At 39.0% G+C, this 16,711-nt stretch overlaps 1 protein-coding gene across 1 annotated transcript in view; it reads left to right on the top strand.

The window, feature by feature from the left end:
- The window catches only part of adamts5 (ADAM metallopeptidase with thrombospondin type 1 motif, 5 (aggrecanase-2)), a 42,034-nt gene extending 26,915 nt beyond the window's left edge, over window positions 1-15,119 (top strand). The window contains exons 5-8 of the mRNA XM_077219374.1: window positions 2,995-3,178; window positions 6,664-6,839; window positions 9,392-9,567; window positions 12,327-15,119. Of these exons, the coding sequence (XP_077075489.1) occupies window positions 2,995-3,178; window positions 6,664-6,839; window positions 9,392-9,567; window positions 12,327-12,939 (1,149 nt within the window). The 3' untranslated portion in view covers window positions 12,940-15,119. The remainder of the gene's footprint in view (window positions 1-2,994; window positions 3,179-6,663; window positions 6,840-9,391; window positions 9,568-12,326) is intronic.
- Window positions 15,120-16,711: the final 1,592 nt, after the last annotated feature.

The raw sequence follows: 16,711 nt of genomic DNA on the forward strand, positions 1-16,711 counted from the left end.
GGAGGCTACTCTGAGAGTGACCCTTTCCCCCATTCCACCCAGGCTGGATCTGATAATATCTGTGAAGCAGGCCCAAGTGTCTCATTAAGAGGGGAACATAAATAGGGAGTTGTAGCTTGTTCAAATTGGACTGTTGTGATTGTTATTGTTCATTTATAACAGATATGAAGAGCAACTTCAGGTTCTACCATGCAAAAATGTAGACTGCTGAAACAATTATCAAATTATTTTGCAGATTATAAAGCTATATTTTTTCATTTGCACTTTATTTAAATTTTAATTTACAACTTATTTATTTTGAAAAATATTATTATGAATTTATTTATTTTAGCAACACATTTTATTGTTTTTAATTTTATTTATATACATTTTCACAGGCAGTGATTCAAGTGATTCAGCAAATTCTCTTTTGTCTTGTCGCGCATGAATGGTTCAAAATCATTCGCACGAATAAGAGCGGGATCATGTAACACTAGCCAAAGGATGACAAAAATAACAGATGCTGCGTTAATTGCGTTAATAGCCCTATTTGTTTATTTCATATAAAATAGCAGCATTTTGCGTCATATAATCGCATTGGCTTGACATCGCGGTACGATTAATCGTGCAGCACTAGTTAGGCTAATATGCCTGACTTGAGCCTTTAAATTTGTTCTTGATGCAGATTTATTTGTTCCATGAATTGTTGTGCGTTTTGCATCTTGTTGTAGCCTATGTGCAGGTTTACATACACAATAACCTGTTAAACTGCAAGTGGATGTCATTTAGTTATTGAATACAAATCAAACCAATGGTGAGATCAATAAACCTATACAGTGCTAATATTTGAATGGGCCCTGGGCCACTTTGTACTGTAAAATTTGGGCCCCGACATCAAAAAGGTTAAGAACCCCTGGCATAACGCATCTAAAACCGTACATCTTCATTATGAGTCCTAATCATTAATACAGTGCATGTTCACAATAGCAGTTTAAATAAATAAAAGAATGATTTAACTATGTTTTACTTCTGATGTAAACATTTAGATTAAATATGCCATTCTGATTAATGGAGTTAAACACTTAAATTACATGAAATCATTACTGAGAAGTTTTAAATTTAATAAATAGAAATATTTGTTGTGGATGCAATGCTTTCGAACACTTTTCCTCTGGCATGCTGTGTTTTAATGTTTTAACTACAGGGATAATTGCTTATCATGATAATAGCAGATTGTCTGAGAAAATAGTTTTTTGCAAATAATGCACAACAAGATCTATCTGTTTCCATTAAAAACATAAGTCAAATAAAAATACTCTTTGGCCAGTGGAAAAGATTGTGTAAAAAACATTTCAGAGAGTTTTTTTCAATTTGATTTTTTTATTCAAAAACAAGGAAAGGATAGGCCACTAAATTATTTTTATTAATGTAACTAATGTGACGGCACTACCGCATTCCATATTTTCCTAATGTCTAATGTACCGTTAAACATGTTATCACGTGGATGAATAATCATATGCAAATGATATGCAGATGAGGATATGCATAGTAAACGAGGCTCCATATATGGTTGTTTCAGGGTGGAGACGCATGAGCACAATCTTCCGCTGATGGGATTTATAAAGTGAATTCTGCGCAGGTTCTGGCGGACACACGGTGTTATAAGTCTGAATATTTTTTTGCATACGACATTTTTAGCTTTCTGGCGCACGTACACTTTTAGTAAGGATCCTACACACAGTTTTATAAATGAGGCCCCAGATCCACCATCAACTGACTGTGACATTAACATTTGAGTAATTGCTCTGCTGTAAATCGCTGAGACATTTCAAGTGTTGCTGATGATACTAGTGTGTTCTTCTGTTTTGTTATGAGTCAAACTTCATTATCGTTGTGTATCAGACATTATCTCGAGGAAAAACTTGCACTTACTGAGTCTATAGAGATTTAATTATTGTTGACTCACACTTATATTTATTGCATCTCTAGTGACCCTATACACTTTTTACACAAAATAATTTAAAGAAAACATGCTCTTTTTTTCTTGTTATATTGTTTAACTAATGGTTTGAGGAATACTAAGAAGGCTCATGATGTCTAACTGTGAAAGATGTGTAGAGAATGACATCCTGGGTCGCTAAAGACCCGAAGTTTAAGGGTTAAAGACCAGATTACATTGAACAAACATTAATGTTTCTGGAAGTATGTTTGTTCAGAAGATTCCCTGTTAGCTGAGTCAGTTTGTGTTATATGTACACTGTATAAAAATCCGTTAAAATTACGGCAGCTGTGGTTGCCGGAAATGTACCGTAAAAAATACGGTAGCAACATTTTAGGTTTTACAGACTTAACTTAAATTTACAGTAAAAAAAAACATATTTCATTATCTGATGTTAATTTAGCAACCTATTGAAGTACTAATATCTGTTTTGTATCATTGTAATTAACTGACAACCACCAATCACAGCGGTTATGAGAGTCACATGATGAATAAAAGCTCATCACACAGCAGCTTTTCCACAAGAAAGTTAATGGTAATATATAGAAGCTGCATAGTTTCATTCACACAAACAGTAAACACCATCATGTCAAAAATGCACCAAACATTTATTTAACAACATTAAATGTAACATAAAACCCTAATGTACATAACTGATTAGAAAAAAACTAAGAACAACTATGTAGAAAATGTCACAGAAAATTTGTGGGAATGTCAATTTACAGTTTTTCACTGTAAATTATACAATGACTTTTTCTTTTTCACTTCCAAAAACATTAAAGATAAATTTAACGGTATTTTACTGTAAAATGACATTAAATGTACAGTTAAATCTATCACCATATATTTACTGCATATAGTATGGACACTTTCTGTTAACGAATTAACAGTTTTTCACTGTAGCATTTTTACAGTCTTTTACCGTTAAAATCACGATGATTGTTTTACATTGTATGTCAGATTATCTCCCATCCTTCATGTCTCATTACCTCTCTCTCTCGGTGTCCGTGTGTCAGACGTCTAACCACGGCAGCTGGAGCTCCTGGGGTCCGTGGGGTTCGTGTTCCCGCTCGTGTGGCGGCGGAGTCCAGTTTGCAAATCGTCTCTGCAACAATCCTCCTCCCCGAAACAACGGGCGCTACTGCACCGGGAAGAGAGCCGTGTACAGATCCTGTAGCGTCACACCGTGCCCTTCAGCCGGTGAGTGTCCTTAGATACACACACTCATCCGCACACACACTGGTCCCTTCAGCTGGTGAGTGTCCTTAGATACACACACTCATCCGCACACACACTGGTCCCTTCAGCCGGTGAGTGTCCTCAGATACACACACTCATCCGCACACACACTGGTCCCTTCAGCCGGTGAGTGTCTTCAGATACACACACTCATCTCCACACACACACTGGTCCCTTCAGCCGGTGAGTGTCCTCAGATACACACACTCATCTCCACACACACACTGGTCCCTTCAGCTGGTGAGTGTCCTCAGATACACACACTCATCCACACACACACTGGTCCCTTCAGCCGGTGAGTGTCCTTAGATACACACACTCATCCACACACACACTGGTCCCTTCAGCCGGTGAGTGTCCTCAGATACACACACTCATCTCCACACACACACTGGTCCCTTCAGCTGGTGAGTGTCCTCAGATACACACACTCATCCACACACACTGGTCCCTTCAGCCGGTGAGTGTCCTTAGATACACACACTCATCCACACACACACTGGTCCCTTCAGCTGGTGAGTGTCCTCAGATACACACACTCATCTCCACACACACACTGGTCCCTTCAGCTGGTGAGTGTCCTCAGATACACACACTCATCCACACACACTGGTCCCTTCAGCCGGTGAGTGTCCTCAGATACACACACTCATCCACACACACACTGGTCCCTTCAGCTGGTGAGTGTCCTCAGATAGACACACTCATCCACACACACACTGGTCCCTTCAGCTGGTGAGTGTCCTCAGATACACAAACTCATCCACACACACACTGGTCCCTTCAGCCGGTGAGTGTCTTCAGATACACTCACTCATCCACACACACACTGGTCCCTTCAGCTGGTGAGTGTCTTCAGATACACACACTCATCCACACACACACTGGTCCCTTCAGCCGGTGAGTGTCCTCAGATACACACACTCATCCACACACACACTGGTCCCCTCAGCTGGTGAGTGTCCTCAGATACACACACTCATCCACACACACACTGGTCCCCTCAGCTGGTGAGTGTCCTCAGATACACACACTCATCCACACACACACTGGTCCCTTCAGCCGGTGAGTGTCCTCAGATACACACACTCATCCACACACACACTGGTCCCTTCAGCCGGTGAGTGTCCTCAGATACACAAACTCATCCACACACACACTGGTCCCTTCAGCCGGTGAGTGTCTTCAGATACACTCACTCATCCACACACACACTGGTCCCTTCAGCTGGTGAGTGTCTTCAGATACACACACTCATCCACACACACACTGGTCCCTTCAGCCGGTGAGTGTCCTCAGATACACACACTCATCCACACACACACTGGTCCCCTCAGCTGGTGAGTGTCCTCAGATACACACACTCATCCACACACACACTGGTCCCCTCAGCTGGTGAGTGTCCTCAGATACACACACTCATCCACACACACACTGGTCCCTTCAGCCGGTGAGTGTCCTCAGATACACACACTCATCCACACACACACTGGTCCCTTCAGCCGGTGAGTGTCCTCAGATACACACACTCATCCGCACACACACTGGTCCCTTCAGCCGGTGAGTGTCCTCAGATACACACACTCATCCACACACACACTGGTCCCTTCAGCCGGTGAGTGTCCTCAGATACACACACTCATCCACACACACACTGGTCCCTTCCGCTGGTGAGTGTCCTCAGATACACACACTCATCCGCACACACACTGGTCCCTTCAGCCGGTGAGTGTCCTCAGATACACACACTCATCCACACACACACTGGTCCCTTCAGCCGGTTAGTGTCCTCAGATACACACACTCATCCACACACACACTGGTCCCTTCAGCCGGTGAGTGTCCTCAGATACACACACTCATCCACACACACTGGTCCCTTCAGCCGGTGAGTGTCCTCAGATACACACACTCATCCACACACACACTGGTCCCTTCAGCCGGTGAGTGTCCTCAGATACACACACTCATCCACACACACACTGGTCCCTTCAGCTGGTGAGTGTCCTCAGATACACACACTCATCCACACACACACTGGTCCCTTCAGCCGGTGAGTGTCCTCAGATACACACACTCATCCGCACACACACTGTTAAACAAATTACAGTAAATTTACGGTAAAATAAACGGTACTGTAAAAAAGTATCGTGATTTTACACACACTGTGATCCACACGCACACACACACACACACACACACACATAATGCATGTTCACATGAAAATTAAATTTCACCTGACCAATTAATACTAGCACTTACTTTTTTTATTCTATTCTCTACTATTTTATTAGTTTTGTTTTTCTGATTTAAAAAAAACTTGCTATGTGAACTGACTAACTGAGACTTGTTACAGGACTTGTGTACTGTTTGTGTACTTGTATAGTGTCTCTCGTTCTCCTCATTTGTAAGTCGTTTTGGATAAAAGCGTCTGCGAAATGATTAAATGTAAATGTACATTTATAAAAAGATGACTTACAGATACAGATATCAAAGCAGAATGCATAGTAATTCGCTTTATACAATATGAAGTCAAGAAAAAATTATAATAAATAGGTAGTTGATGTTTTTTAATTAATTTAATTTAATTTTAATTTAATTAATTAATCATCGAGATTTTAAGTAATTGTATGAATGTAAAATGCAAATATGCTGTAAATCATCACTGAATCTGTTCAGCAATTTAATCACTAGTACATTTTAAATGTCCTGTGGTCTGACATGAATTTTTAAAAGATAAGCTTTTTAACTCAAACTCTATATTAATTATGGTCATTGCACTTTAATAAAATTAACTTAATAATTACAAATAAAAAAATAAAAACAAAAATAGTAATGATAACAAAAAAACAAAAAATAAACTTATAAAACATAATTTTCATATTGTTGTTGATAATTAAAAATTTGTTACTTGTTTTTTTTTAAATTAAAATTATTATAAAAAAATAATTTAATAAAAGAGTATATCCTTTATATTCCTTGAATTAATTTGAGCTCATTAAAATTACATATAGAATAATATTAATGACAGTCATGGCACTTAAATAAAGATGAACTTAATAAATAATAATCATTATATAATAAATAATTATCGTTATATATTAAATAATACAGTTTTAATTGTTAATAAGAAACTATTAAAATTTTGTTCATTTAAAACATTTAAATAAATAAATAAATTAAAAAAAATATATATATATATATATATACATGTATATATATATATATAAGTGTTTTAATTCCCATGTGGATCCTCATACATGCGTCATTTAGTGTTTCACGTTTTTGCAAAAGCAGTGGAATAAAAAAAAATAAAAACAGCTGAACTTCTTTTAACGTGATTGTCGTGTCATGCACTTCGAAACCGTGTGTGTGTGTTTCAGCTTCAGTGTGAGGCTCTAGATAGTGAGAGTTTGAAACGGTGTGTATGTGTGTGTGTGTGTCAGGTAAGAGCTTCAGACAGGAGCAGTGTGAGCAGCGTAACGGCCCTCAGGCCGACCCTAAAGGAGTGAAGACCTTCGTGGAGTGGGTGCCGAAGTTTGCCGGCGTTCTTCCCAAAGACACGTGCAAACTCACATGCCGGGCCAAAGGAACGGGATACTACGTGGTGTTCGCACAGAGGGTGAGCACACACACTTCAGATAACCACTGAACACACACACACACATATCATATAACCACTGAACACACACACACACACACACACATCAGTAACCACTGAACACACACTCACTCACACACACACACATATCATATAACCACTGAACACACACACACACACACATCAGTAACCACTGAACACACACTCACTCACACACACACTTATCATATAACCACTGAACACACACACACACACACACTTCAGATAACCACTGAACACACACACACACATATCATATAACCACTGAACACACACACACACACACACACATCAGTAACCACTGAACACACACTCACTCACACACACACACATCATATAACCACTGAACACACACACACACATATCATATAACCACTGAACACACACACATCAGTAACCACTGAACACACACTCACTCACACACACACACATCATATAACCACTGAACACACACACATCAGATAACCACTGAACACACACACACATCAGTAACCACTGAACACACACTCACTCACACACACACACACATCATATAACCACTGAACACACACTCACACACACACACACACACACACACATCATATAACCACTGAACACACACACACACACACACACACACATCATATAACCACTGAACACACACACACACACATCAGTAACCACTGAACACACACTCACTCACACACACACACACACACATCATATAACCACTGAACACACACACATCAGATAACCACTGAACACACACACACACACACACACACACACATCATATAACCACTGAACACACACACACACACACACACACATCAGATAACCACTGAACACACACTCACTCACACACACACACACACACATCATATAACCACTGAACACACACACATCAAATAACCACTGAACACACACACACACACACATCATATAACCACTGAACACACACACACACACACATCAGATAACCACTGAACACCCACTGAACACACACACACACACACACACACACATCATATAACCACTGAACACACACACACACACATCAGATAACCACTGAACACACACTCACTCACACACACACACACACACACACATCATATAACCACTGAACACACACACATCAAATAACCACTGAACACACACTCACTCACACACACGCACACACACATCATATAACCACTGAACACACACACACACACACACACACATCATATAACCACTGAACACACACACACACACATCAGTAACCACTGAACACACACTCACTCACACACACACACATCATATAACCACTGAACACACACTCACACACACACACACACACACACACATCATATAACCACTGAACACACACACACACACACACATCATATAACCACTGAACACACACACACACACATCAGTAACCACTGAACACACACTCACTCACACACACACACATCATATAACCACTGAACACACACACATCAGATAACCACTGAACACACACACACACACACATCATATAACCACTGAACACACACACACACACACACATCAGATAACCACTGAACACACACTCACTCACACACACACACACACATCATATAACCACTGAACACACACACATCAAATAACCACTGAACACACACACACACACACACATCATATAACCACTGAACACACACACACACACACACACACACACACACACACACACATCAGATAACCACTGAACACCCACTGAACACACACACACACACACACACACACACACATCATATAACCACTGAACACACACACACATCAGATAACCACTGAACACACACTCACTCACACACACACACACACACACACATCATATAACCACTGAACACACACACATCAAATAACCACTGAACACACACACACACACACACACACACATCATATAACCACTGAACACACACACACACACACATCATATAACCACTGAACACACACACATCATATAACCACTGAACACACACACACACACACACACATCAGATAACCACTGAACACACACACACACACACATCAGATAACCACTGAACACACACACACACATCAGATAACCACTGAACACACACACACACACATCAGATAACCACTGAACACACACACACACACACACACATCAGATAACCACTGAACACACACACACATCAGATAACCACTGAACACACACACACACACACACACATCAGATAACCACTGAACACACACACACACACACACACACACACACACATCAGATAACCACTGAACACACACACACACACACACACATCAGATAACCACTGAACACACACACACACACACACATCAGATAACCACTGAACACACACACACATACATCAGATAACCACTGAACACACACACACACACACACACACACACACATTAGATAACCCTGTTCCCTGTTACCATAATATCACGCCCAAAAAGCATGGTATTACCGTAGTACTTTTGGTAGTTTCTGCGAGTGATATATTTCTGTGAGATTTGATCATCACAGTGAGTGTTGCTGTTTCCTGCAGGTGGTTGACGGGACGGAGTGCCGGCCGTACAGCAGTTCGGTGTGTGTGAGAGGAAAGTGTGTACGCACCGGCTGCGACGGGATCATCGGCTCCAAACTTCAGTTCGACAAGTGTGGTGTGTGTGGCGGCGACGGGAACGGCTGCATCAAAGTGGCGGGAAATTTCACCAAGAAGAGGTCCGGAAACACACACATTCACGCCGCTATCTAAACGAGGACAATACACTTCTACTGTTTTCTACACTCAAAAAAAAAGGTACAAAAGCTGTAACTGTGGTGATACCACTGCAAAAAATGCTTTTCTAACTTAGTATTTTTCTCTTGTTTCCAGTCGAAATATTAAACATCTCTTAAATCAAGATACATTTACTAAAGTAGAAAAATGACATAAGATATTAAGTCTTGTTTTCTGGGGAAACACATTAAAATTAAGTGAGTTTTTGCTTAAAACAAGCCAATGGGGTCAGAAAAATAATCTTGTTTCTGTTTGAATTAACATGATTTTTCTGACCCCATTGGCAGATGATTTTCCTTTTTTTAAACATCAACTCATTTAATTTTGATTAATTCCCCCGGAAAACAGGACATAATATCTTATGTCATTTTACTCATCTAGTAAATGCATCTTGATTTAACAATTTTTAGATATTTTGACTGGAAACAAGACAAAAATACTAAGTTAGAAAAGCATTTTTTGCAGTGCACCTTTGTACCTAAAGAGTGCACATTAGTCCCTCAAAGGTACATATTAGTACCTAAATGGTACATCTTAGAACCCTTTTGAAGGGTACTGTCCCAGTGACAGCTTCTGTACCTTTTTTTCTGAGTGTATTGTCCCCTAAATATGCTGATGTAGATAGAAACACACACCGATGCTCATCTAGATCTAGTCTCGCATCTGGAAATCTGACGGATTCTCTTTCACCGCTTGAGACATGCTTAATGTGATTTACAGAAGTAGGAAATATTCCTTTGTTTTCTCTGGGACAACATTAATATCGACATGAAAGAAGAGAAAAATCACAAATCAAACCTCAATACAGCTCAATTATCTCTTCTGCATTTCAGTGGAGAGCAAATGAAGAGTTTAGCTGCTTCTCTTCTGTTTCTCCTGAGAAAAATACGCCATTAATCTCTGGAGTTTCAGATCTCAAACTGAACTCAAACATTTCTGGGTTGTACTGGGTGACGACTGCTGACTCATTTTCATAATCCTGAGGAATCTTAATGAAACACTGAGATTTAAACGTGTTACAGAAACAAAACAACACAGACAAAGGTGCAAAATTAAGAAAAATGTGTTATATAAAATAATTAGAAAAAGCAACTTCATAACTCTTACCTTTAAACCAGAAGACATTGATTGATTGATTGATTGATTGATTGATTGATTGAAAGATTGATTGATTGATTGATTGATTGATTGATTGATTGATCGATTGATTGATTGGTTGATTGGTTGATTGGTTGATTGGTTGATTGATTGATTGATCGATTGATTGATTGGTTGATTGGTTGATTGGTTGATTGATTGATTGATTGATTGATTGATTGATTGATTGATCGATTGATTGATTGGTTGATTGGTTGATTGGTTGATTGATTGATTGATTGATTGATTGATTGATTGATTGATTGATTGATTGATTGGAATGTTGTTGATCCTATTTGTTTGACTTATGCAAAATGTAAAACATGTTTATTATTAAACATCACATTGCAAATTATTAAAAAAATGTTTTTATAATTTATAGCTCTATATGGAGCAAACAAGCTGTTCCGCCGGGTCCTAAAGTCAGTTAACTTCAGTATGCATTCAGATACACAAATGTAGACATTATAAAATACATTTTTGGTAAAGTTTTAGCATTTTTAGTTTAAATGTTGACCATTTTTAGGGTTTTTAATTGACCCGCGAGGGAAGGATTTATTCCTTTTTTAAATTTCAACCACAAAACTCCTCGAATCCATTAAATTTTGTGGTTCAAGTGTGACAAAAGTCCTGTGAACACAATGAACACATCATTTTTATGGAAGGATGAGGGTTTAGAGTAGTGTGACACCCGTCCCGCTTTGTTTTGTCCCGCACAGCATTTTCACCGCTTGTCCCGCATGTCACTTATTGACAAAATGTCCCGCATTTTCATCAGTCTGTTGGTTTTTAATGATCATATTAAGAAAACGTGCATGCGTTCTTTCGCATTTTTAAGAAAGCATTTTATTTATAGTTTTTGCGGCGTAGATTTCACCTGTATTTAACAGCGCCTCGCCACAACAGCCGCTTATAAATCCTGTCCAATGGTTGAAAGCACAGGAGTAAACACGGACACTAGTGGGTTGTGACGCTGTCAATCAAAATGTGGAGCGGGGATTCGTTCCGTGTTTCTGTCAGAAAACAAATGGATAATTCGGTAAATTAAAATTAAAATTTAACAGAATTTTTCAACTTGTTGCTGCTGTGGTTGTTTTAATTCACATCCTTTCTAAAAATATGAACGTTTTTGGTTCAATATTTTCTTAAGACTTTCAATGATCTAATTTTATGTTGGTTTATGTTTTATTTGTTCATTATTTATTTTGTTGGATTTTAGTTGGACTTGGTCAGAACTGTTTCAGAAATAGTGATCTGCATGATGCCTTTGGGCTCAGAGATAAATAAAGACATGTTATGTTACATTGTGATGTAATGCTGTTTTCTGGAAGGGACTAAAAAACAAAGTATTTTTATCAGCTGAAAAGCAGAATACAAATGTTTTTATTAAGTTAGATAGACATTATATAACAGTTTCAGGTTTTGTTTTAGTGTTGGTAACATGTCCCACACAAACTTATAATCGTCCCACATGTGGTTTGTTTGATGATGGTCACCCTAGTCAAGAATGTTTAGATATTTGCACTGTGAAACACATGATTTTATCATCCTCTCTGTCCTCCAGTAAGGGCTACACGGATGTGGTGAAGGTCCCCGAGGGGTCGACGCACCTCAAGGTCCGCCAGTACAAAGCGAAGGGCCAGTCGCGCTACACGGCGTACCTCTCGCTCCGGCGTCCCGGTGGAGAATACCTTCTGAACGGCAAGTTCATGATCTCCACGTCCGAGACCATCGTCCCCCTAAACGGCTCGGTGCTCAACTACACCGGCTGGAGTCAGCGGGACGAGGCCCTTCACAGCATGGGCCCCGGGGCCCTTCAGGAGAGCCTCCTGGTGCAGATCCTGGCCACGGATGCTAAGAAACCGCTAGACATCCGCTATAGCTTCTTCATGCCTCGGAAAACGCCGCTTCCGCCTCGGATTTCCAACGTGGCTTCGCCCACCGCCGCCGCTCTGTCTTCCGCGGATTTGATGACGTTTACGACCGAGTTTCCGACTGAGAATCCGACGGGGCCGCGGTGGGTCACGGGACCGTGGATGACGTGCTCCAGAACTTGCGATACGGGTTGGCAAAGTCGCACGGTTCAGTGTAAAGACCCTCACGGGAAGCTTGTGAAGAGCTGCGCGCTCAGCGCCCGGCCGTCGGCCTTCAAACACTGCCTGATTAAAAAGTGCTGAGGATTACAAACACTCACGGACACGCTGTGCGTTCGTATAACTCGTGCTCGAAACACAATCACTGTGGATTCTGCAATTTTGTGACTCGGACAAGGAGCTTTGGCTCTAGCCTCGAATGTGGCAATGTGTGGCCACGCCCCCTTGACAAAGCCACGCCCCTGATCCCTATGACACGCCCCTCGACTTCACACTGGCAGTCGTTTAACCGTTGCTGTAGTGTTCAATGAGTAACACTTTACAATAAAGTCCATTAGTTAACTTTAGCTAATGCATTAACTAACAATGAGCAATACTATGGTAACACTTTATTTTTCAGTGTTCTTGTAACATATGTTACATGTAATTACCATAGTAATAACAGTAAATTATGCATAATTACATGCAACTACCCCTCAACCAAATCCTAATCCTACCCTAACCCTATAGTAAGTACATGTAGTTGCTTAATGTTACTCAGTACTTAATTATATAATTACACTGTAACAATGACACCATAAAATAAAGTGTAACCCATCTTTTTAACGTTTTTAATAAAAATACAACTGTTAATTGTTAGTTCATGTTAGTTCAGATGCAACTTTTGATTTTATGAATAACATTAAGCTTAGGAAGTATTTTACATTCATGTTAACTAATGGAACCTTATTGTAAAGTGTTTGATGTTGATATTGATTTTGGTAGCACTTTATGTTAAGGGGACTTAGTTACATGTACTTACTATATTAATAACTATAAATTATGCATAATTATAAGCAACTAACCCTAAACCAAACCTTAACCATATATTAAGTAATATTATTCAGTACTTATTTGTGTGCTGTAACGACATCACCTTAAAACACTGGGTTACACTTTATTTTACGGTGTCCGTGTTACAGTGTAATTATGCATTTAAATACTGAGTATTAATAATTAACTCCATGTACTTGCTATAGGATTAGGGTCTGGTTATTGCATGTAATTATACACAATTTATAGTTATTACTACAGTAATTACAGGTAACATGTGTAACAAGGACACTAAACGAAACATTTTTACCAAACAGTGTAACCGTCATTTTGAATCGACCACAGGATTGCACGATTAATCGTAAACATGATTTCTGCTACTTTTGATTAATTATGTATAATTGTCTACGATATTAGAAATCCAAACATGAATCTTGTGGTTGCTGAATAAATGTGCAACCTCTGTGCGACAATACAACATCTTTTTGTTGTTGTTTTAATAAATAACCGTAACATAATTTTTAATTAATGGAATTAATTTTAGGAATTTCACTGTTTTGGCTTTTCAGAGCTGCTTTTTCAAGGTTCAACAGTTTTCGTAATGTAATAAAACCCTGCGTATGATTATTTAGTGCTTGCATGAACGTGCAATACATTTACAATTACGCATTTATCCAAAGCTGCTTATTCTGATGAAATTTTGCAATTAAGAACAGTCGTGATTCAAGTCTCGATTATGATTTTTGAGCGAAATAATGGTGATATGATATTATCGTGCAGCCCTGCTCGACTGTGTCAGTCTGCACTCCCATTGGTAGACGCCGTATGACATCACAGCTCATTTGCATGAAGCTGATCTGAGTTAAACTTGGTTGCCTCAGATTGAAACTCTCACTGAAAATGACTGTCTAAAGTAGCTTTGCAAATCACTGTCAGTGTGAACGTCGCTTTAAGGGTCTAGAAAACCCCAGGGTCAGGACGGGAACGGTCAATCTCAGAAGGGTTTTTAATGAAGACTCAGATTGAGCTGATTTCCAGGGTTTGAGCTGATGTTTGAGTCTTAAACTCCCCCATTGAACTGAGCTTCCCTTCTTTGTAATGGAAAGAGGAAACAGGGCTCTGTGATTTAAATGTGTGTGCGTCATTTTCTCATTTCAGGACTCGAGGTGTGTGTGACACTGTGTGCCCTCGATACTCGCAATAACGCTGTTTACACGTCTGTGTTGTTCAGAGGATGGTCTGGGTTCAAAATAAGTTGGCAACACTTTACAATAAGGCCGCATTTGTTAACATTAACTATCAGTGAACAATGCATTCTTTACAGCATTTAATAATCTTTGTCAATGTTAGTTACTGAAAATACAAATGTGCAATGTTCATGTTAGTTCACAGTGCATTAACAAATACGATTTTTAATTTTAAAAATGCATTAGTAAAGCTTGAAATTAACACTAGCTTTGTTTCCATACACCTATTATGCACATTGTGGGATACGCAAAAAAAAAAAAAAAAACAAAGCTGAATGGAAACGGCAAGATGTGCATAAATTCTAAAAATGCACAAATGTATGCAGTAAAGAACTCATGTGACTGCCTCAGCGTCAGCTGTGATTGGATAACTGGAGTAACCAGCGGACCAATGGCGTCGCAGCGTCTCTAATGTTGGTCTGGTGTTTCTGAAAGTCGAAGTGTGTGATCAGAATGATTTGGTCTAATTCCCTCGAGAAGCGTTTCACACACACGAGTGTGTTCCCGAACACCAGCATCCGAAGGCTAGAGAACATGACAGCGTTTATTGTGTTTCGTCTGACGCTCGAGACACACTCGTTTATGATGGAGGGAAAAGAGAAAGATTGCAGAAACTTACAGTTTTATTACTGATATTCTGCACCAGGAAGTGACGATTTTGTTCACTTGAACACATGAGATGGAAACACTGCTTTATTCAAACTAATGCAGTTAACTAAATATAACCTTATTGTAAAGTGTTACCACATGATAATCACAGTAAATATGGTTTCATATTCTACAACAGAAGTAAAACACTTTGAATGGACGTCTATGGGACAGGACATTACACCGGGTCAACGCAGAAAAAAGCCTGTAAACTAATTGCTATGTAGAGAAATGTGTTATTTGAACTATAACAGGCCTGATTTTAATTCCACCTCACTGATTGCTTTCCATGTAAACGTGTGTATCTTGCGTTTTTAAATGTAAAACCCCTTTTTTGTGTGAAACGCCACTAATGCTTCTGTTCTTGGTTGATGAACTTTAACCCTTTAACTGACTTCTCAACCAAATGGTTGAGCACATTTTGAGTCACTATATTTTATTGAGAGGAGTACCTAACTAAACTCAAACTGATTGAGCCATCTCTACCATCTGGTTGAGGTATGTTATGCCAAAAAAAATCCACTAGATGTCACAGTGTCAATCAACAGCACTTGTCACAACTCTACTTCTAACATGGATGGCAGAAACAAATAAATCACCCCAGCCATGTGAACTGTTTTTGGTGAAATTTTGCAAGCTAAGCATTTATTTTTACATATTACACTATAAGAGCCCTAACTTTACAAAATTATGTTACTTGGTTCCATGAAAAAACTTAAGTATGTTTTTAATAATTTTTCAAAAACATGCTCAACAAAACGGTTGATTTGGCACATAATGGTAAACTGTCACCCCCCTTTTTTAAATGGACATTACAATGCACTATTAAAACTTGGTTGTAATTCAAGAATGCTTTGGAATAAATACCTACGTTTGGTCTTGTTTTAAAGAAAACACTCAGCAGATTATTGCTGAAGTAAAAGCACTTCAAAATATTAAAGTATGAAAAGGTTATGGAAGTTTTAAATTTACATTAAATCAAATATACTGTACTTAATATTTTTCTTTTATATAAAATATATATTTTACAAAATATTTTTTACTATAAAATCAATGCCATATATCTAACCAAGTTGTGTTCCAAATTTGAAGTTGATATCACAAAAATTGAAGTTCCCATGAGATTTGGTTTAGGCGTAATACCAAAG

The sequence above is a fragment of the Siphateles boraxobius genome, unplaced genomic scaffold, assembly GCF_051911475.1.
Source record: "Siphateles boraxobius isolate OS27281-9 unplaced genomic scaffold, OSU_SipBor_1 79, whole genome shotgun sequence".
In the NCBI taxonomy this organism is placed as follows: Eukaryota; Metazoa; Chordata; class Actinopteri; order Cypriniformes; family Leuciscidae; genus Siphateles; species Siphateles boraxobius.